Source organism: Stigmatopora nigra, chromosome 19 (genome assembly GCF_051989575.1).
Source record: "Stigmatopora nigra isolate UIUO_SnigA chromosome 19, RoL_Snig_1.1, whole genome shotgun sequence".
In the NCBI taxonomy this organism is placed as follows: Eukaryota; Metazoa; Chordata; class Actinopteri; order Syngnathiformes; family Syngnathidae; genus Stigmatopora; species Stigmatopora nigra.
In genome coordinates, this window is record NC_135526.1 from 1876777 (window position 1) to 1898913 (window position 22137).

General features: G+C 42.3%; 4 protein-coding genes across 4 annotated transcripts; 3 read left to right on the forward strand and 1 right to left on the reverse strand.

The window, feature by feature from the left end:
• Nucleotides 1-6: 6 nt before the first annotated feature.
• rskrb (ribosomal protein S6 kinase related b) lies at nt 7-11693 on the forward strand. Its single transcript, XM_077741327.1, has 13 exons — nt 7-208; nt 8340-8630; nt 8693-8776; nt 8855-8923; nt 9042-9111; nt 9620-9727; nt 9816-9856; nt 9932-9959; nt 10114-10203; nt 10282-10370; nt 10581-10691; nt 10771-10884; nt 11124-11693. Exons 1-13 carry the CDS (start codon nt 185-187, stop codon nt 11283-11285), a joined length of 1281 nt encoding a protein of 426 aa, XP_077597453.1. The 5' UTR covers nt 7-184; the 3' UTR covers nt 11286-11693.
• Nucleotides 11694-12281: 588 nt separating this feature from the next.
• Nucleotides 12282-16745, forward strand: aldocb (aldolase C, fructose-bisphosphate, b). Its single transcript, XM_077741328.1, has 9 exons — nt 12282-12443; nt 13837-13953; nt 14058-14269; nt 14759-14813; nt 14945-15105; nt 15182-15265; nt 15328-15502; nt 15574-15773; nt 16036-16745. Exons 2-9 carry the CDS (start codon nt 13842-13844, stop codon nt 16126-16128), a joined length of 1092 nt encoding a protein of 363 aa, XP_077597454.1. The 5' UTR covers nt 12282-12443; nt 13837-13841; the 3' UTR covers nt 16129-16745.
• A 344-nt stretch (nt 16746-17089) lies between these two features.
• Nucleotides 17090-20560, forward strand: pigs (phosphatidylinositol glycan anchor biosynthesis, class S). The gene is made up of 12 exons (XM_077741325.1): nt 17090-17178; nt 17571-17710; nt 17784-17899; nt 17994-18079; nt 18165-18256; nt 18422-18662; nt 18736-18878; nt 18979-19093; nt 19176-19321; nt 19417-19508; nt 19581-19791; nt 19981-20560. The coding sequence occupies exons 1-12, from the start codon at nt 17160-17162 to the stop codon at nt 20257-20259; spliced, it is 1680 nt and encodes a 559-aa protein (XP_077597451.1). The 5' UTR covers nt 17090-17159; the 3' UTR covers nt 20260-20560.
• Nucleotides 20337-22080, reverse strand: tlcd5b (TLC domain containing 5b). Its single transcript, XM_077741329.1, has 3 exons — nt 21786-22080; nt 21295-21490; nt 20337-21229 (listed from the first exon to the last, which is right to left on the reverse strand). Exons 2-3 carry the CDS (start codon nt 21488-21490, stop codon nt 20727-20729), a joined length of 699 nt encoding a protein of 232 aa, XP_077597455.1. The 5' UTR covers nt 21786-22080; the 3' UTR covers nt 20337-20726.
• Nucleotides 22081-22137: the final 57 nt, after the last annotated feature.

The following is a 22137-nucleotide window of genomic DNA, read 5'->3' on the forward strand; positions in this document are numbered from 1 at the left end:
GAGCGTCACACGCACTCGGGATTAACCTGTTTCTTTTTTTTTTTATAATGTCGCCATATTGCAGAGGTCGCTCTATTCAGTTGATTAATGACTGAAAGTGTTATTTGTTCCCCCCAATTTTCTAGGTTGACATCATCGTTTTGGATCGTTTCCAGAGATCCGATGAGTTGAAGCGTGCGCCCACATGGGCGCCGACGGCAGCAAGACGGTAAATAGATGGGATGCGTTTTCGGGCTATAGAGATGGGGACCCCAACTTTCCACCGTGATTATTGTTTTGGTGTTTTATTTCTAAATATTGTTTTTAAATGTCCTTATTAAAACGGCGATTGCGGTGATCGTAGGCACAATACTAATCCATCCCACACGCTTAGTTACATGTAGCATTGTGCTAATTGTACACTGGGTGCTCTAATGGCATTTGATAAAACGCATCATTATGACGTCACCACTACTGTTGTTTTGGCCAATTTACAGCAGGGCCTTAAACAGTCAAATATTGCCATGCAATATATGTTTATCATGTTTGCCCACTGTGGTATTTAGATAGATTAGGCATGTCTTAAATTGCAATTTTAAAAGTGTCAGGTTCATTAATAATTACCTTCGTCCGTAATTATCAATAACTGCAGGAAGACATCTTATTCAATTATTGACATTTAATTAAATAGAAATGGATTCAACAGATAGCCTCCGAAGGGGAGAGTCAGCAAGTGTCACCTTACAACTTCCGAACGTCTCCTCGAATAGACGTTTTCGTCCCATTCTTATGGTCACAAGTTACAGAGTTGTTGATCATTCCATCACGTATGAGTAAAAACAACATCTGGGACTACAATAACAATCAAAGTATTTTACTAATAACAAAAACAGGGACTAGACCTAACAACATTTAGATTAGAGTAATTATACAACCTCCTTGACCTAAGAATCATATAATATAATCATAATCATATAATCGTTACATACAGAAAAACCCGAAGTGTACGGTTACATAACGATAACAATATTCTTGTTATTGTCCGAATAGCCCTGTCCTTGTCACCAAGGGCCCACCAAATCTCAAGGACCCAGATTGGGTGGATTGTTTGTATAACCATCCTGGAACAGGCTGTCTAGGTTAAAGATGACTTGGTGTGACCTCAAGACTTTTGAAAAACAGAAAGAGAATGATTTAACAAAGTAATGAATTAATACAGAGAAAAGAAAGAGAATGATTTAATAAAGAAATGAATTAATATAACTATTATAATAGTAAAACAGAATAAACCCAACATTCCCCCGTTTTTATAATATGTATGTTATTAGTCATTTCTTAGTAATCACTAAATGGAAATGTCGGTGACTGCGATTTTATCCGCCTACTCCTTACTCCCATGGCTGGTCTGAAAGAGAAAAAACATAATTATATTCGTCCAATTGGTCCTCGGATTTACCGTACTCCTGGACCTCACTGCTTTCCCCAAACCGTCCCATAAGATACAACTCATGTACTTTAGAATTTGTAGGGGCAATTTCAGTAGTTATAAGTCGGCTTAGCAAGTAGCGCAAACAGGGGATACTACATCACCCACACATGGGATAGCGGTAATTGTGCCTATAGTCCAAATCTTTAGATTTTCCAAAGGTCTTATCCCACCAATCTGACAATGCGGACGTATCTACTCCAGAGTGCTCTTGCATATTGCGGTTCAGTGTTTGCAGGCCAGTAATGGCCCTGGTGAGAGATCCACTGGGTGACGCGTTGTTCGGTATGAAGGTGCAACATTGTTTTCCAAACATTGCACACACGCCCCCTGTTTCAAGGATCATATCCACCGCTATGCGATTCTGGAACGCCATCAGACTGGTAGCTGCCAGTTGTTCCTTCATGGCCACAAATCCCTGTTCAGTATAATTTCCAAGTTTTGAACATTGTAATGTAAGTAATTTATTCTATCCACATTTTTGTTTGGGGTGATTAGAAGGAAGATAGACTCCCAACCTGCTGCGATCTGATTAGCCAGCTCATACTCATCTGGTACGCCCCGGGGGATGCCAATCGCATCAATGTATGTTGGATCTCCTTCCCTCCATGCCTCTCGACGATGTCGGGAGGGTCGACCCTTCACCTCCGAATTATGAGCCGCCAATTGTATCTCCTCCACTGTGGATGGAAAAACAGACACCGGTAAGAGCAGTGAGACCAAAGTACCTAGTCCTGCCGCGTTTCGGCAGGAGTCGTATAATTTATCTACCACCCCGCCACCATAGGCCAGAACGTGGTATCAGGGGTGTAGTTTGTTTTAGAACGCCGGTACACCACGTCTCATTTATCGCCCCCAGCTTCAGACCATGCCCTGTAAGGTTTAAGCAGGTAAAATGATTAAACAGTGGAAAAATTGACTTCCTATTTACCGCGTAACAGGATAAACACTGCTTCAATATTTTTTCTTGCCAAGTAGGACACGTTTTTTCATTTGTAAAAACACTTTTCCCCAAATGAATGGTGATTGAGGGAGTTGTTAGACCCCATCGTATTTTCCCTTGTCTGGTAGGTTATCCTAATCCTTTGTAAGATGGTTTAGTCTCAATTGAAACCATATGGAGACGTCAAACCCAATATAAAAGAGTTCCCTATAGTTTTATGGTATTGCTTGCTGAGCAATAATCTTTTCAATTAATATTGGTGTTTCCCGTATCTTATTAAGTCAGAAAGTTTATCTTACCCGTCCCCTCAATGTTTCAATTGAGACCACCCTTTTACCAAAGTAGCTCCACATAGTGCTTGCCTTCTTTACACTCCATTAACAGCGCCCAATTATCCCCCGTTTGGGAAATCCCTGTTTCAGAAATAAATTTCACAGGTTAATATGTCAGTCCAAGCTTTCCAATCTTGACCAATTTCTGCAACAAGGCTTTTCCCAATCTTTAATTTTTTGCTGTTAATGTACCACACATATTTCCCACCATCTCTTTTTGTATGGCAACCGGGACGTCGCCGAGTCCAAATATATATTTTCAATGTGGAAATTTGATTTAGTAGGTAATGTTAATTAAATGTAAATGTGTATGTTTCTCGGTTTACCCTCCCGTAAGAAGGTGTATCCTCAATTGAAACGCCTCCGCCTTTTTCTCCAACTGGAGAAAACAACCCTACTGTGGAAAGGAATAGAATCACAATCATCATTAATCTCATTGCCCCAAAAGCAATAATTGTTTTCAACATGACTTTTTGTCTTTGTTTAGGGAGTTTTCCTCTTGAAACGTTTCAATTTAGACAACCTTCTTACTGTGGGAAAGGTGCATCCGTGTCCCCTTTCAGTAACAAGGACCCTCCCACTTTGCGTTGCTCCGATGTTTCTTCTTTTATGCTGCTTATCAGCATCCAGTCTTCAAGAATCACCGTCGCTTCGTCCGTTTCCTGTTGAGAAGCAAAATCTCCCTCTGATAGTCTAAATTTGGTGTGTGTGTTTTTTTTTTTTCTCTGATAGATTTGCCTCATCATCCAATTGTCATTGTGTAGTGAATAATAACAATTTGTAAGGTCTACCAAACAGGACTTCATATAAGGTCCGCCAATTGTGGATGGTAGACAACTATTATTTTAACAAAATGGGAGCCATTATCACTATAAATAGTTTCTGGAATTCCATATCGTGGAATGATATCCATATGATCTAATAAAAATAAAATAAAATCTATATGTATTTTTTGAAATGGATATGTGGGTATGCATATAGATTTAAACCCTAAGCCTTGTAGTGCCGTTGTAGCAAGGCCACCTCCCCCTTGTCGAGACATAGGTCTTCCCTTGACTCAAGCCCAAATTATTTTCTTTATTGATCTTTTATTGATAGATTATGTCTCGGTGGTCTGCCAATCAAAAAACACAAAAAGACAAACTATCATTCACGCTCACACTCATAAAAAGAAGAATTTAGTGTGTTCAACCAGTCTAGCATCCATAATTTCATTTTGTGGGAGTAAACTGGAGTACCCGGAGAAAATCCACAAATTCTCGAGGACGCCATGAATACCCCACATTCCGGAAAGTCTGGATCCACCCCGCATTCATTAGTAGATCCTTTAATATACACACCCCCACTCTAGCATTTTAACCGTTTGTAAAAAATTTCCTTCAAGTTTCACACAAAGTTATATCCTTTTTAATGCTATCCGTTTACCTGTTTGTTCCCCGAATTGAGGTGGGAATAGTTTCACATCTAAAGTTTTTATTTTTTACAGCCGCCATGACCTAATGGCCCCCTATCATGTTTTTGGAAAATCCCAATTCCCTCTAATAGCATGCCAATCACCTTTTAATGCGGCCATCCAATTTTGTTTCTACTTGTTTCAGGTGATAAGATAATCTCCCCCATTTGTAAAACAAATTCATTCACGCCTAATTTATACAACATGACGCCTATGGCCTTTATTACGTCGCCTTGACTCCAAATTCTATGAACCAAGATAACACGCCGAATTTGTAAGCGAATTTCCCCCATCCCATTTTGTTCATAGACAACCCATCTACCTAAAGCGTCACTTGTTTCAAAACATGAAAGGCCCCACTAGAATTCGTGCATCCAGCGCCAAATAGAGCCTATTTACACATTTGTCTCAAACTTGTTTTAGATATGGGGTCCCCAATTTCCCAAAATTTCCCAGAATTTATGTACTACCACATCCTGTCAAAAACCCAAAACGACTAACATAACCTGTTTCTAAGCCAGATTCTGGAATTTGGAGAATTTCTCCTTTCCCTCCCTTATCTAAGCTTGTTATTGTCACTCGTTATCACTGTAACATTCAGGCGTATTAACCCCATCGTTGCTAAAGTTCTAACCAATTTGCATGCCCTTAAAGCCGTAAAAGCAACGTTATTTGGTTGTATCAATTGACCAATGCTTATCCAATCCGTAATATCCTTAAAGTCATCAATATGACCTGTGACAAAGCATATTTCCTCCTGCCAGGACAACAGACAATGTTCTTTCAAGTGCACTTTGAAAAACATTCCATGTTACTCCATTCTTAGGGAAAATATGCTCATCCTAAACCAATTATTTTATTTACAATTCACCTAATTATTTGGATGAATGCCATGAATTTTATCATGCCACTATTGCATTGTAAATTTCCCATCTGATGTCGTTAACAGCCAAATAATTCAATACCTACTATACTTTGTAAATCACCTCATATGTTGTTTACTTAAGACAAGAGTCATTTCCCATAGCCTGTTACCAAAACAAAAATCTACAACAATTAAATGAGACAAATCAACCTTTTGTTAGACAATTCCTAATTACAAACTTTAATGTTTTAAAAACCTTATCGTCACCAATATACCATAATATTGTAAATTTTTGTCATCCTGGCCTTTTTTTCTCTTTTAAACAGCCATCCTCCTGGATTAAAGTATTTTGAACAATCAAAAAATTTTGAAATAGTATTAATATTATTTTATCCTCCAAAGGCTAGTTTCCTTTAACTAAGAGCCCTTTGAAATCCACAATTGCTCAAAAATGACTATTTTGGTCTATTTCCCAAATCCAAAGCTTTTTACCAAATCAACCTTTTACTGAACAGATTTTCTATCTTCTTAATACATTTCATTTTAAAACCCAAAATATCAATTCGAAAGCATTCGCATAACCTTGCATTTCTTGCAGCCCATGTATTGTTCTTATTCTGAAAAGTCCAAACAGAAAACGCAATTAGCCGTTAACTATGACCTCCACTCTTGCTGCGAAAACAGCATTGTTATCTTATGTTTACAAACCAGCTTTTTCCCTGTGCCCAAATACAACGCTTTTTAGAGAAGACAACCATTAAAACGTCAAATTAACCCCTCTTCCGATATTCAACTACATAACAATATTTTTCCAAGACCCCATATATCCAGAATATGTATGCTGCAAGCACAACAATATGGCAAAAACCCATTTTCTGCCCTCAAGTTTGCTTCAGCACCCCCAAGGCCAATTATTATTATTATAATGTCTTCACGGAAGGGATCACAAAATTTTAGTCGTTTACACGGTCCGAACGCTCCCGAAAGCCCAACACAGTTAAATCGTCTGCCCCGCGGCCCACATGTTTCACTCCCATCTAATCAGCAGCCGCTGCACCAGAAACGCTTCCCCCGCAGTTGACACATTTTTTGGCAAGTCTAGAGCATAATAAAAACACAGGTGACATTCCCTGCTAAAATTTAAATGATCATTTTGTATATATTCTTTTGTCTTTTTAAACACCATCTTCCCGTTAGCGGACGGGATCAAAAACCAAGCTGCAATAAGCCATCACATTGCTGTAAATTGACAGTACATATAGGTTATATTAACAAAGCACCACCAGCACTTGGAAATAACCATTCTAATTGTTGTTATACAAGCCCAAGCATCACAAAAAACCCAATTTAATTGTAATCACAAAACATCATACCTGGATTAACCAAATCAAATACCAGTGTCCCCATTAATTTTCTAGCTCCCTTTATTTTTGTTAAACTTCCTCCGCGCCCGTCACCTATCTCGGTAAATATTTTCCCCGTCAGCCGAGGAGGCCCCGCTATTTTTTCCTTACCAAACAGTACTTTCCCGCCGCCACGGTCTTAAATATATCCCCGTTATCCGAGGGAGCCCCCACTATTTTCCCAAAATAGTATTTTTAACTTCTCCCCGGCCTTATTTCGCCATTAGTGTCTGTGGAACAAGCTGTTACACTTTTATCCACTCACATATTATTTATATATGTATATTACCTCCATTAGTGTCTGTGGAACAAGCTGTTACACTTTTATCCACTCACATATTATTTATATATGTATATTACCTCTATGCATTAGTGCATATATTATCCTGCATTTTATGCATTTTAAGCTGGCCAGCAAACCCATATTTATTTATCCATAAATATAGCTGTGTAATATTTTTAAAGCGCTTTGTCTTTCCAATTTTTTTTTCAAATCCCTACAAGTTAGACGTATTTTTTGGAACGTCATCCAAACCCGCCTTACAACACGTGTTTCCCATATTTTACTTTTTTGTAGTGAGTTCGTGTGCCTCACAGAGTTAACTTTATTATATCTATTTTTATTATTATCACTCCTTCGACTGTATTTCCTAGGCTTATCTTAATTTTACTGCAGAAACCACACAAACAACATACAACGTATATTCGTGCCTACCCTTTAGACACAGGACACTCCCCGGCCCCAATATTGTACCTCTAGTACAATACATTCGTGCCTACCCCTGAGACACAGGACACTTTCCAGCAAAGTGCCCCACCGTACCTGCCATTGACTAGTATAAACACAGGGTTTTATCGCCGTCACCCAGGACGCGAAACCAGCCCAACAATGGGCCTCACATACAATGTCCCTTTAACGCATTTGTAAACACCTTCACAACATGCAGACATTAATGTGGACTTACCCGAGATCCATCAGATGTCTCCCTCCAGCAGGAAAAGTCTTCAACCGCCGAGAATCCAGGCGCCCCCGTCGAAAAACTCCGGCCCACCAAGGGTTTTGAAGACGCCGTGCGCACGGTCACTTACCAGATGTCGAACGGCAGCGCCTGGGTTCTCGCTCCGGTATATTGACCTCCATGGCTCAGAAGGACCAAAATGTCAGGTTCATTAATAATTACCTTCGTCCGTAATTATCAATAACTGCAGGAAGACATCTTATTCAATTATTGACATTTAATTAAATAGAAATGGATTCAACAGATAGCCTCCGAAGGGGAGAGTCAGCAAGTGTCACCTTACAACTTCCGAACGTCTCCTCGAATAGACGTTTTCGTCCCATTCTTATGGTCACAAGTTACAGAGTTGTTGATCATTCCATCACGTATGAGTAAAAACAACATCTGGGACTACAATAACAATCAAAGTATTTTACTAATAACAAAAACAGGGACTAGACCTAACAACATTTAGATTAGAGTAATTATACAACCTCCTTGACCTAAGAATCATATAATATAATCATAATCATATAATCGTTACATACAGAAAAACCCGAAGTGTACGGTTACATAACGATAACAATATTCTTGTTATTGTCCGAATAGCCCTGTCCTTGTCACCAAGGGCCCACCAAATCTCAAGGACCCAGATTGGGTGGATTGTTTGTATAACCATCCTGGAACAGGCTGTCTAGGTTAAAGATGACTTGGTGTGACCTCAAGACTTTTGAAAAACAGAAAGAGAATGATTTAACAAAGTAATGAATTAATACAGAGAAAAGAAAGAGAATGATTTAATAAAGAAATGAATTAATATAACTATTATAATAGTAAAACAGAATAAACCCAACAAAAAGCTTTGCCCAAACTTCAACAGAGGCCGACTGATGGCCGAGAGGAAGAGTCCCTCTCGTCAGGCTGGCGTGGCTTTTTGTCCGGCATGGGCCTATCGCTGCCCGCCGCCTTGTGTCGCCTGGCGCCGTCGGCTTTGCCCCTAGCTCGGCGACGCATGCTTCGAGGCCGGGCACCCGATATCCCAGAGCATGTCTTGAGGCTGGCGGGCGTGGGTCCTGAAAAGCTGAGGTCAGAGTGGAGCCTGCCTGGGTTTGTGGCCATGTTCCTGCCCGAGTTCCCTCACAGGACTGTGCCTGGCCAAGAGCACTTTCAGGTAGATGCATTTTTAAGTTCCCTTGTTTTTGCAATGTATCTAATGACATCTCACTGTGTCAGGTGTTAGGTTACATTGCCAAAGGTTCTTTTGGACCCATCTTGAAGGTTAAAGACAAAGCCAAACAGAGAACCTATGCTGTAAAGGTTGGTATCACTATTTAATTACTCTATCAAATCTAAACTATTCCACAAGTTTAAAAAATGTTTATACCTTTTCTGCAGGTGATCCCCAAATCTGAAATTCTTAGATTAGGCGTTCTGGAGCAGTCTAAAGAGGAGGTGATAGTCCAGGTGAGCACTACAACTTCTTTGGTGTGTGCTTTTATGGGGGAACGTGGTTGAATTTCCCACCGGTTTTAACATCTCTGGGAACTGAGCGGTAGCAGAACTTTTTGAATTTTGCCTGCAGCGTCAGATTCGCCACCCATTTGTCCACGACCTTCAGGACTGTTGGCAGACGCAGCGCCACGTCTACATTAGTGAGTCAGCCATAGAGCTGTCAATCCCCTCCTTACCCAAAATTCCCCAACTTGAACCTCACTATGCACATCCTCACCTCTGAACCAACAATCCTCCAATCCCAAGACTTGGGAAAATAGTGCTGTGTTGCATTTCTTTGTAATCTCCCTTCTACCCAGTCACATAATTCAGTGATTCAGAAAGCGTGACCTACTTTGTTTTGCTGTCTGCCCTCAGGACTTCAATAGAACCCCCCTCTGTCCTTTACTGTATTCCCAACCCACTTTTATGCTTGACTAAGGAAATCACATGAATAATGCACTTTTCAGCTCAATGGATGTATATGCAGATAACAGTGAAGTGGCATAATGTTCATTACTTCTTAATATTTAGTATAAAATTGATGTCCACACGATGTCAATTAGAATTTTTTTCATGTTTTGAAATCAGCTCCCTCATTGGTACCCAAAGAATGCCATGAAAGGGTTAAATGTCATGAAATGATTGTATACATTTTTTATCTTTTAGTGTGTGACTACTGCAGCACTGGTGACCTATACACCTACTGGCAAATGATTGGACTTTTTGCAGAGGACACAGTGCGGGTGTTTGCCGCTGAGCTGGGATGCGCCCTGGGTGAGTTTATTCTTTAGTTGGAGTAATTATAAAATGTGTTTAATTAAGGCAAAGGGGTTGTTCATATGTGACTTTTTGTTCCCTGTAGGATTTCTTCACGACTTTGGCATTATTCACAGAGACGTGAAGGTACCAAATTTAGTTTCACCTCTTTTTTAATGAGGATCGTTTTGTACCCGTCAGTTAAGTGTCATTTCATTCCAGATGGAAAACATTCTCCTGACAGACAACGGTGAGTTTACACATTTCCCCAGAAGAGGGCGACAAAGTATCACTTGGTTTCTTAAAGCTTGTATAGAACCTATTTAAAATCTGATCAATAATTGTTAATACATTTTTTTAAAAAGCTATACTAATGATTTGTTTGAACTTATGGCATGTTCCAGGACACCTTCGACTGGCTGACTTTGGTTTATCTCGTCGCCTGGAGCGGGGGGGCCGGGCTTTTACCATCTGCGGGACCATCCAATACATGGGTGAGGAACATTCCGGCACATCACAAGCACATACGTGAAAATATGTTAGGTAAGATGGTTTGTCAATCTGCCCCGCAGCACCCGAGGTCCTGAGCGGCGGTCCTTACAACCATGCGGCCGATTGGTGGTCGCTGGGAATCCTTCTCTTTTCATTGGCTACCGGCAAGGTGATGTTGTCATAGAAACTACTGACTTGGCCTGAGTGCCAAGATTTATTTTTTTGCTGGAAAAATATTACCATCATTAAATCCTGGGAAATAGCTTTTCCAAATCATTGATTATTATTATTATTATTATTATTATTATTATTATTATTATTGTCCTATTCCTGACCCAAAAAATGACTTTCCATTCTGTATGAAATTCTCCCTATCCAGTTTCCTCTTTCTCCAGAGCCAGATCATTGTGGGATGTTGAGGAGGGTGAGGTCTTTCCCTTATGAAATGCCCCTCAGCTTGAGCCCCGCTCTAGCCATGCTCATCACTGAGGTATAATATAACAATGGCAGAACAGCGCCTCCTTCAGATAATCATTTATTTGCATAATAATACAGTTTTTCTACCATAGTTATTGTGCAAAATGCCCACCCGCCGACTGCGCACTTTGGATCGCTTCCAACGCCAGACCTTCTTTCGTGGACTCAGCTTTGACCAGAACCTGCTGCAGCGCCATCCTATGGAGGTAAATCAACTTGACACATTTTTTTTAAGAAAACAGTAATGGTAAAAAAAGAAAAATAGTAGCTTATATTACGACAATTATATTTGAGATCTAGTGTCGACGTATATAGGGCAAATATTAATATTAGGTCCCTATTAAATTGCAACATCTCCCTATTTGTGCTGTCAACCCCCTCGAAAATAGAACTTTTTCGCGGATATAACATACAATTTGTAAAGTGATTGGGCCTCTGCGCTCAGGTGATTCTGGAGCTGCGGGAGCGACCCGACCGCGCCGCCAAAGCCCGCCGTGGCCTCACGTTGTCGCTGCAGCCTCTCAAAGGCTTCGAGTATGACTCGCTGCACAGCCCATCATCTCACACACCACAAGAAGCAGGCTCGCGTAGGGAAGTGTTCGTTTAATACGTGGAATCTGCTAAGCAGGACCACTTGTAGCACACTTTTATACCTTTATTGTGTGTTTGCACAACAGGACATTTTATCATTGGTGGACTGCTGATATGCTGCAACTGCTATTTTGCAAAGCATAAGTCACCTAACCCTGAAGACAATGTACTGTTTTCTTTTCTTTCAGTACTGAACACATTCTTAAATAACTTTTACATCTCGTCTTACCACTGTAAATTTAATACTAAATACTTTGTGCTCTAAATGTACCCAAATGCCTCACAAGTAATCCTGACTTTGTGTTTTTTGGTATGAAAATGTTTATTTATCTGTACGGTAAGGACAATAATTCTCTTTATACAAGTTATAAGAGTATTTTGGATGTTTACATGTTTTTGAAGATTAATAAATGAACTTAATGTACTACTTTTAGGACTGGAGTTGTGAGAAGCATTCAATTGCAGGACATTTCAACATCCAGTTTTACTCAATAGACATTACCCAACTTGGTGATTGTTATAACACGTTGGATGGGAGATTACATACAATTTTACACAATGATATCCAATGCAAATAGTTAGTTTCTCCCCGAGGGACATTTTTTTGGGGAGGAAAGAAGTAGACGTTAACACATTCACTACCATTGACAGGGATATTCATATAATATATCTACAAATTAGCCTATCATTTAAAGATGGCACAGGCTTTATCCTAATGAAAGAAAAACACTGCCTCTTTTGCTGTATTGTGGCGTATTTTTTTAATGCAATTCATGGGCCCAAAAATTAGGAACAGCTATCCATATGACGCAATGCAGTTAAAAGACATCCAAAAACAAAACCGTTGATAAAAACTAATGATTAATTTCCTTTTTCCCCAGGCAACAAAGTGTTCAACTGTATTTCCCAATTCTCCCTACAGTTCAATTTATTTGATGAATGACTGTCAGAATGGTTTCAACAGCATTGCATATTGAATGATGCGCTTCTACGCATGCGTACTAACAAGCCCCCTGTCTCCTGTCGTTTAGCTCCGCCCTTCGTCCGCTCCCTGAAGCTTTTTCTAAAGCGTCACGTTGCTCTGCAGCACAGTTCGACCAAGCACGGAAGCTCAGCATCCATCGCCCTTCGACCTCCTCTCGTCTATTCTCTCGCACTTCCTCTTACAAGACAGGTAAGAAGACACGTCTCTGCCAATTGCAACTTCCATCGCCATTTTGTTCCCCTCCCGTCATGATGCTTTGCCTTCGTCTTGCCTAGCTTGAACTGGGAGCTAACCATGAATTATCCCTTGACAGCACCACTAAAATCGTCCCCCCCCCCCCACTATCACGCGTTAATACGTTGTCGTGTATGTTTATAGCGCGTTTGGTGTGGGTACGTCATTGATTTAGGGCGAAAATGGGACCATGGTGATGACCTTCAACGATGACACGGTAGCCTGTTGCGTCGTTGTGTAAAAGTATCGAGTTGGTCGTGCTGTGCGTGCGCGTGCACGTGAACATGTACCGGGGATGCCGTAAAAAAAGGATGACGTTGACGATAAGGATGAGGATGGGTGGCCTGCGCGTGGGCGAGTAGCTGATCGCAAGCACGTAGGCATCCTTGGTGAAAAGTGGGCGTGGTCAAGTCAACCTCTTGTATTTTCCCACACTGCACGATCAAGTATTTCATAAGGAAGATGCCCTTTTTTACAGATAGTTTCAAAATTGCTTGTTTTGTCATTAATATTTGCATTGAAAAACAATTATGCCAATTGATTTACATTAAGTACGCCATGAGTGGCAGGCGATGACATAAAAATGACTCTTTTTTCCCCCTCAAAAAACAATGTCAACCCTGTTGACATTGTCTCCAAAGGTTAGGACATGTCAGCTATTTGCTGAGCGTGTGTTTTCTATGGCTGCCCGCTACCCTTTTGTTATCCTTTTCCCTAGTATCAACGCACAGATCGGACGTCTTCACATTCACCTGCGTGTGTGTTTGTCACTTCCCAATGCTCGCTAAGCCCAGGATTAGCACGCAGGATGCGCAGCGGCCTGTTGGCCGACCTCCAGACCCGACTCACTTTGTCAACCCGGCGTTGTTTTTGTGTGGCTCGGCTCATTGTTTACGCATGAACGCTCGCCTTTGTGTGAAACTTGAGCTGGAAGTTTACGGCAATCCAACATGGTCCAATAGGGAACACAAATTTAGCTGCTGTCTGTAGTCTGGCATCACATGACCAGAATAAGCACTGCGAAAGGGAAAGTGAATGTGAATGAAACGTTAGCGTAGCCGAGCCCGTTACGTAATGTTTCTACCTCTGTCTGCTTGTGCAGCTAAAAGCTTACATAATTATTTTCGGCGGAGAAAGCAGTGGGATGGAGGGAGGGATCAAGGCTCGGTAAACGTGCTCGCCGGCACGTCGCCTCTTCTTTAAGACCTGATGATGTGTTAGAGACCTTTTGAGGAACAACGGTGATGCAAAACGGGTTCTGTGCAACAGCAAAATATTCCACTGGTGATTGATGGGCTTGATAAAATGTCAATGGTGACTGAACCTATGTGTTTTTTTTTTTTTGCAGTCACCATGACTCACCAATTCCCTGCACTGACTCCCGCTCAGAAGAAGGAGCTTCAGGATATTGCCCTGAAAATCGTGGCTCCCGGGAAAGGCATCCTCGCCGCCGATGAGTCCACAGGTTTGTTTCGGTTTTTAATTAATTGCATAATTTCCTTTTTTTTTTTGTCCAAAAACAACAAATCTCTTGAATTATTTTTAAATCTTTCTTTGTGCTATTTTCAGGCAGCATGGCCAAGCGCTTCACCCCCATCGGCGTGGAAAACACGGAGGAGAACCGCCGGCGCTACCGCCAGCTGCTGTTCACTGCCGACGAGCGCATCGACAACTGCATCGGCGGCGTCATCTTTTTCCATGAGACGCTCTACCAGAACACAGACGACGGCACGCCCTTCTCCAAGCTCATCAAGGACCGCGGTATTGTTGTCGGCATCAAGGTGCGTACCATTTTTTTAAATGAGAGAACCAGTGCACTACATACAGGGGAGTTAAATGCACACATGGCCTGTTTAGGGACACACATGGAGCCAGCCTACCTATGTGTTGTGTCAACATAAGATCTCAAACAGTGTTGTTTAGTGTACTTATGACTTGTTTCTATTCTATTTAGTTGTCTATATACATAATTTATTTCAATTCATACAATAGAAAACATACTGTACATATAATAATTTGTATTGATAGCAAAATCACAAGTACCATTTAGTTTTTATCATATTTATTGGCTGGTTCTAAGAATTATAATGAAATATCTGAAGAAAAACATTTTAAAAGGTTTTTTATTTGTCTACAGCATATTTGTTACAAAATATTTTCATCCATCCAGTTTTGCAAGTATATTTAGTTGGATTTACATACAAAACACAAACACATGTCTATTATTTACCTCAAATGTAATCTGGTCTCAATTCCCTTTCTTATTGCAGGTGGACAAAGGTGTTGTTCCCCTTGCAGGAACCAATGGAGAGACCACAACTCAAGGTAAGAGGAAAAAATGCTGACGGACCAATCAAGTTACATGCATATTACACACTCATTGACCTGAATGTGTCTATGGATTGTGTGTTAGTCACGCAGAAAATGAATGGTCTCTCCTTGTCTTTAACTGGAAGGTCTGGACGGGCTGTCGGAACGCTGTGCCCAGTACAAGAAGGATGGCGCTGACTTTGCCAAGTGGCGCAGCGTGCTGAAGATCAGCGATACCACCCCATCCGAGTTGGCTATCATGGAGAACGCCAACGTCCTGGCCCGCTACGCCAGCATTTGCCAGCAGGTTTGCGCGCCTGTCTTTTACAACAATAACTATGAGATCATTTGTAAGAGTACAAAGTGTACTTTTTGAATTTCAGAATGGTATTGTTCCCATCGTGGAGCCAGAGATCCTCCCCGACGGAGACCACGACCTGAAACGTTGCCAATACGTCAGCGAGAAGGTAAAAGAAATCTAAATGGCGTGCATTGCAATGTCTTTTAACTCCGCCCTCTCCGCCGACAGGTCCTCGCCGCCGTCTACAAGGCTCTGTCCGACCACCACGTCTATCTGGAGGGCACTCTACTCAAGCCCAACATGGTCACCGCCGGACACGCCTGTCCCAGCAAGTACAGCGGCGAGGAGATCGCCATGGCCACCGTCACCGCCCTGCGTCGCACCGTGCCTCCCGCCGTCACCGGTGAGTAGCGGCGAGGCTGCATGTCCCGCCGTCCCCCAACTCATGGTCACCCTCTTTTTTTCCCCCCTTAGGCGTCACTTTCCTGTCAGGTGGTCAATCTGAGGAGGAGGCCAGTATCAACCTCAACGCCATCAACACCTGCCCCCTGGCCAAACCCTGGGCGCTCACCTTCTCCTACGGCCGTGCCCTGCAGGCTTCGGCCTTGCAGGCGTGGCGAGGGGACCTCAGCAATGAGAAGGCCGCCACCGAGGAGTTCATCAAGCGCGCCAAGGTATGTTAGAAGTGAAGTACAGTAGGTGTAAATCAAGTATCATTCCTACTTAAATTAAAGCCTATGGCACTTATTTTCGTGACCAGACGTTTGGTCGCTGGTCTTTTGGTGACCAGTCAAATGTACTTAAATATTAAACGGTACTTTAACATGCCTATTTCTTAGTAAAAATGAATTGGACGTATTGTGGCTTCAATGGTGGCCTATTAGTTCTTTTTAAATGGTTCACCGTCTCAAATATCTTTCTTTCCTTGTTCTTCAGGCAAACGGATTGGCCGCCTTGGGCAAGTACGAGTCCTCCGGCGACGCCGGCGCAGCAGGACAGTCTCTCTATGTGGCCAATCATGCCTACTAAAAAAAAAAAAAAGCAACCACGTGACTGAATTAGTCTTGTATCTGCGCCGCTGTTAAACCTTAACCCCCTTACCCCACCACACACACTTCCTCTATCTATACATCACAGGCCTGCACTGTCTAATGAAACAAATGTGATTTAAATTAAAAAAGAGCACTGAAAGGGACCTGCTGTATTTTAACGATCAAACAAATTGAAACTGCTGAAAGTATTTGGAATGTGGGACCAAAAAAAACACAAATTTGACTTTCTGTCTCCTTGTTTAGCATGTTTTTGGGACCAAGCAGTTTTCAAGGGGACATTGGTGAGTTTGGCAGTTGACGGTTAGTCTGTAAAAACCCGTGAGACTCCGCCTCCAGGCTCGTACTAATATTTTTCTGTGTGTGTGTGTCTGTTAGCTTTAAATTGCACCGTTTTAATGTCGAAGGTTGTGATGAGCTGTCGATATTGTGTGTCATCACCCTCATTTCATAGAAAGAAATTGATGAGATGGTCGAAAGAGGGAGTTGCTCACTGCTGTACTGAATCAACTGTGATGTTTGTGTTGTTAATATTGTTCTTGAAGCACTCGCTTTTGTCAAATAGTGAAGACAAATAAACTATATTAAACAAGAAAATAGTGGGTAGTGCACATTTTAATCTCTTCGGCCGTGTTTGTTACTTACAATCAAAGGCATTTGAGTACTAGGGCTGGTTAATTAAATTGTGAATTGATTAAATTTTATTTATGTATTGTTAGTGTGGATGATGTATTAGGAGACTGTCTTCTCCACAATATTTACATGGTAAGTAATATTGCTGTTTTAAAAAGAATCAGTTTACAAGATTCCCCTCACATATGTTGTTGATTAAATATGTGGAGAAAGGTAAGTGAATACAATCAGAAATAAGAGCTCTAACTATATTTCAAGAATGTCATAATATTACATTGCTTTTTGTTGGCAGGGATACCTGCCGTAAAGTTTCCTTTGGTGTCGTAAGTCTGCATCGCACATCTGATCACGTGACACTCCCATTCACGTCTTGCGGAAATGTCTAGCAGTGAATCAGGTAAGTACAAGCAGAATCTGTTAATATAACCTCATCCTTTTCATTGATCTTATTCGTAGTTTGTTCGTCTTTATTTTGTTTATATGCTACATGCCGATGACTTTAAACACTGTCTTTGGACGCCTCGTGTTAGGTAGTAACAGCTTGGCTACTACTAGCTAACAAACCGAAGTCCTCACCATCACTGAGAAAACGATCATTAAAGTTATTTTTTATTACGCATACAACAATTAAGCATTGAAATGTGATCGGGTTCCATAACCCGAGTCGTTTCATTCATATCTTCCCTTCCTTCACACCCCTTATTAAATAGATCAACCTCAAAATTGAATTAATTGACTACTAGCTTTACCCAAAAACCAAATACAATCCTAACATTTAACACATTTCAGAAAGAAGACGCTGCCAGCTCGCCGCTATTTCTGTCGCCGTGGTGGTCCTCCTGGTGGGCGTCCCCCTTTGGTGGCGGACCACCACCACATACAGGGCATGGTTACCCATGGCCCAGATTCAAGAGTTCTCCAAGCTGCAGGTCAACACTTGTGCTTCTCCTCATCTTCATCCTCACTTAAATGTATCCCATAATATCATATATCTCCTCACAGCTACTTCTGGATGTCGAAGTGGAGGTGGTCTTTGCACGGGGGACGCTGACACCAGAACAGCAGAAGAAGATCCCCGTGACACAAACGCGAGATGAAAAACACACTGTTGATGGCGAGTTCAAAATGCCCAAATTTGTGTGTACTTGACATACTGCTGTATTTGAAAAAAATATATGTTGACAGTTTTTTTCTTCTTAATTTGATAGGAAGCACTTTTTTGACGTACAGATACGAGACACGCTATCGTACGGCAACCGTCATGGAGGAGGATGCTTTGAAGCAACCCAATGCTGCCAGTTAGTTTCACTACTTAAACATTACTGCTCTTTTTTTCTAGTCTTGTTCCTTAAATTTGTCTTTTTGTGTCTCCTACCCATTCAGCGACCGATCATTCTCTGAATACACTCAGTGAGAGTCCATGCGGTTCTTTGGTGGTTTACGTGATTCCAGAATTTTCACCGCTGTTGCCTCAGGTTCAAATAATATACTCTGTATTACTATACAGTATTACTGTAATACTACATGCCCTGGCTGATAAATACATCTTAGGATTTTTTTTTTCTCAGATCTGTATCCTATCTTGTGCTGACCCGGCCCATCTGTCAAATTTTTAAAGTCAATATGTCTACCTCAAACAGGACGTGAACGTGTACGTGGGCCAGCGTCGAACCGCCTTGGTGCGAGCGGACGCCGAAACGACGGCCGGCAAGACGCTCAAACAAGTCCTGGTCGGTGTGGAGCCGCGGGTGAAGGAAGCATTGCGGGTCATGTCCTTCAGCCACGCCGACATCATGGCCGTCCTCGGCAACCGAGTACGCCCCGGTTCCGGAATCCCACCACGGAAAGAGGACAGCTTGAGAGCCTTCAAATCCAGTCCCGGTTAGTAGTTTGTTTCCATAATTGGTGCAATTCTCTCAATGCATTTTGCCTAATGACATTTCTGCTTGTTTAGGTTACGAGATCACCTTCAATCTGCTAAATCCAGACCCCAAGTCGCACCGCCTTCACTGGGACATAGAAGGCGCCGTGCAAACATATGTCCATCCCTTCCTCTCCAAACTTGGTCTTCTGGCTAATTTTAGTGTCGATTCTCAGGTTTGTCATTTTATATATGAGAGAAACCAGTTCATTGCTCCAGTGAACATTTTGTGTTTTGTTATTACAGAAATGACATTGTACACTTGTGTTTTTTTAGACGCTGTACTACACTACGCTGGGTTTCAATGCTCGCTTTGATGACCAACACCGCGCTTACACACTGAGCGCCGACAGCCTGGCGCACGTCATCAACCCGGCGGAGTCTCGATTAGGTCATTTTGACAACCGCTCCGTTCCAATATGTCTCCAGGACCACAATTTTTTTTTTTTTTTTCTCTCCTCCCTGATCCACAGGCTCCAACGCCGCCTCATCCAATCCGCCACTCAACTTCTTACTGTACGTGCCCGATGCACAACATTCCCCCCTGCGCATCCTCGATCCCCAGAAGCGACTGGTCGCCTCCAATGCCTTCCATTCGCCGCACTGGGGTGGAATCATGGTGAGCTTTGAGCAGAATTCCATGATTAGTCTGGCAGTGGATGAAGTTTCTCATAAAAAAACTAACAATACATGATATATATTGTGTTTTCCCAGATTTATAATGTAAACAGAGAAAATGCAACATTACCTATTGACGTTGAAGTCGACATGGCCAAAGTGATGGGTGTCTTTCTCGCCCAACTACGGTAACCAATGGCCACTTCAAAAGAATGTGTGTTTGGGTCATCTTAATTTAAACCCCGCCCCCTCTGGCACAGTCTCCTGCTGGGTGTGAAGTCCACGGCGCACCCCAGCGGCGTCCTGGTGGCGCCACCGGGCAGCTCGGGCCTTTCCGACTGGGAGCTGGACCGCCTCATGTGGAGTCACTGCGTGGAGAACATCGCCACGGCAACCACCACCATCACATCACTCGTGCAGCTGCTCGACCAGATCGACACCATCGTGATCAACGACAACATCGCCGAGCAGGTCAGACCTGGAGTGGGCTCGATTTGATCCTAAAACAAAAAGTCGGCACTCATGATTTACTTTCCTGGGCCACACAAAATGATGCGGCGGACCAGATTTGGCCCCCGGGCCGCCACTTTGACACCTGTATTCCAAAGTGGGCCAAAACAAAACCTTGAGCAAATTAAAAATCTGACTTTGTCTTCCCAGGTGTCCAACGCCGTGGCATCACTGCAGCTGGCGACGGGCGAGCTGGAGTTGGGCAACCTGGCCTTCGCCTTGCAGTACAGCAAAGAGGCCATTCAGGCATCGGAGCGAGCCTTCTTCGACCCGTCGCTGCTGCACCTTCTCTATTTCCCCAGCGACCAGAAGTTTGCCATCTACATCCCGCTGTTCTTACCCATGGGCGTGCCCCTCGTGCTGTCTTTGCTCAAAATTGCCGCCGAGGTCCGGCAAAGACGGAAGGACAAACTGGCCAAGAAGGACTAAATCGGTGAGGACTGTTTTGTTTTTCTTTCCATTTTTTATTTTATTTTTGCGCGCTCAATTGAATGTCTATTGCCGTCTTTAAATTTGATGGTTTGAATGAATTGGATATCTGTCTTTGGCAGTTATTGCTGTGTAAAAAAAAAAATATTAGTGTTTATGGGGGGCCTTGAATACATTAATTTATTGCCCAAGCCTACAATGACTTGAAAAGTTGCACCAAAACAACAAAACTCCTTTTTTTTACCATTTTCTTCTACATTTACATCATTTAATTTATTGAAAAATAAAACATTAACCTTTACATTTTAACTGTATTTGCCTTATTCTCATGCAGAATTAACCTTAGACCAAGAATAAATGATTTCTATGAAAAGACAGGCAATTTTGGTTTAAATGATAGATTTTTGGTGGCACTTCCAGGACAAAAATGCTCAACAATTTTTAAAAACTCTCAAAAAGCATTACTTTCAGGACTCTTTGCATTTTTCCTGCCACTGTCGGTATCGCATGTGACTTTTTTTGTACCCAAACCTGGCGATGTCCACCATGAACACCCAAGCCAGCCCGTACATGACCACGCCACCCAACTTCATGACTGCCGAAGTCTTGGCCGAGGTCAGCTCGCAGTAAAACAGGGCTCCACCCACTCCCACCCGCACGGCTGCGAAGAGGACGATGAAGAGCAGGTCGACGACGTCACCTAGTAAGCTGTCGTAGCGACCCAATCGCCGTAGGAACCAGCGAGCTTGCAGCAGAGGGTTGGTCAGCTCGCTACCAAAGATGACAGCGCAGGTCTCGCACGCCGACGCGCCCATGAATAGCGCCAGAAGGATGCCTGTGATACTGGCGGCGTGGTGTCCAAGCATAACGGCGCTCTCGCCACCAAAGCGCACGCACCAGGATGCATCGAAGAGGAAGTATCCCAGGCAGACGCACAGCGCCGACGTCTGCCGTGGCGTGTTTTCACTACCTGAGAAGCGATGGATAGACATGTTCAGACCGATGGGATGTCTAGGGCGTCTTTTGCTTTCTGACCTGCGTGCGTGAGGGGCCAGGGCCCGTCCACGAAGATGACGTATGCCGTCAGCATCACGATGGCGAGGCCGTGTGTCAGTGTGACGAGTCGGCAGTTCCATTCAGGACCGCGTCCAGGCCAGAGATGACACAGTAGCGCGTAGAGACCAGACCAGCCCGCCAAACTGCATGCCACTTCCAGTGGGACTGCTGCCATCTTGCAAGTATTGTTAGTGATGGCAATTTTATCTTTGTTATTGCGTTTAGTCATTTTTAAAAATGCTAAATGGTGCTCTCTATATTGGTAAGTGGTAAGTACTTAAATATATCATATGTTCTTGCATCATAGGGGCTTGAATGAATACACATTTACTTTTTCAGGAATCTAGTTCCCACTTTTAAAAAGTTATTTGCTGATTGAATAGAGCTGTAAAACTGTAAAAAGTTTTCATACTAATGGAACTATCAACACTATTTTAGCATGGAAGAAAATTTTATTATAAAAGCCTTACCTTAGTTTCCCCCTTTTGACCCTTCCATCATAGCGTTGCATCAAAATGCTTGGCGATGATCATATTTGTGGACTATGTGGCCATCCGTCTGTTGTCTTACTCCGTCTTCTTTCTACAGTGATCCTCTTAAAGGATTAGTACTGTTTCTCTTTGCCTGCTCAAGTTTGGATGACCAGCCAATTGATGACTGGCCATTTTATATATTTCAGTATTCATTAGAAACATATACTTAATATGGATTAACAGAAAATATCACTAAAATTAAGATAAAAATACTGGACAAAGTGTCTAATATTTTGAAAAAACATAAAATAGTTTAACCAGTCAGTTATCAATGTATTATGATGGAGGG

Coding starts and splice junctions, on each gene's coding strand:
- rskrb (XM_077741327.1), top strand. CDS start 185: ATGGGCGCCGACGGCAGCAAGACG. Junction 8,924..9,041: donor AAGAGGAGGTGATAGTCCAG/GTGAGCACTACA, acceptor TTTTGCCTGCAG/CGTCAGATTCGCCACCCATT. Junction 10,885..11,123: donor TGCAGCGCCATCCTATGGAG/GTAAATCAACTT, acceptor CTCTGCGCTCAG/GTGATTCTGGAGCTGCGGGA.
- aldocb (XM_077741328.1), top strand. CDS start 13,842: ATGACTCACCAATTCCCTGCACTGACTCCCGCTCAGAAGAAGGAGCTT. Junction 14,814..14,944: donor TGGAGAGACCACAACTCAAG/GTAAGAGGAAAA, acceptor TTTAACTGGAAG/GTCTGGACGGGCTGTCGGAA. Junction 15,503..15,573: donor CGTGCCTCCCGCCGTCACCG/GTGAGTAGCGGC, acceptor TTCCCCCCTTAG/GCGTCACTTTCCTGTCAGGT.
- pigs (XM_077741325.1), top strand. Junction 18,879..18,978: donor ATTTTAGTGTCGATTCTCAG/GTTTGTCATTTT, acceptor GTGTTTTTTTAG/ACGCTGTACTACACTACGCT. Junction 19,792..19,980: donor ACGACAACATCGCCGAGCAG/GTCAGACCTGGA, acceptor TTGTCTTCCCAG/GTGTCCAACGCCGTGGCATC.
- tlcd5b (XM_077741329.1), bottom strand. CDS start 21,490: ATGGCAGCAGTCCCACTGGAAGTGGCATGCAGTTTGGCGGGCTGGTCT. Junction 21,230..21,294: donor CTGGCCCCTCACGCACGCAG/GTCAGAAAGCAA, acceptor ATCGCTTCTCAG/GTAGTGAAAACACGCCACGG.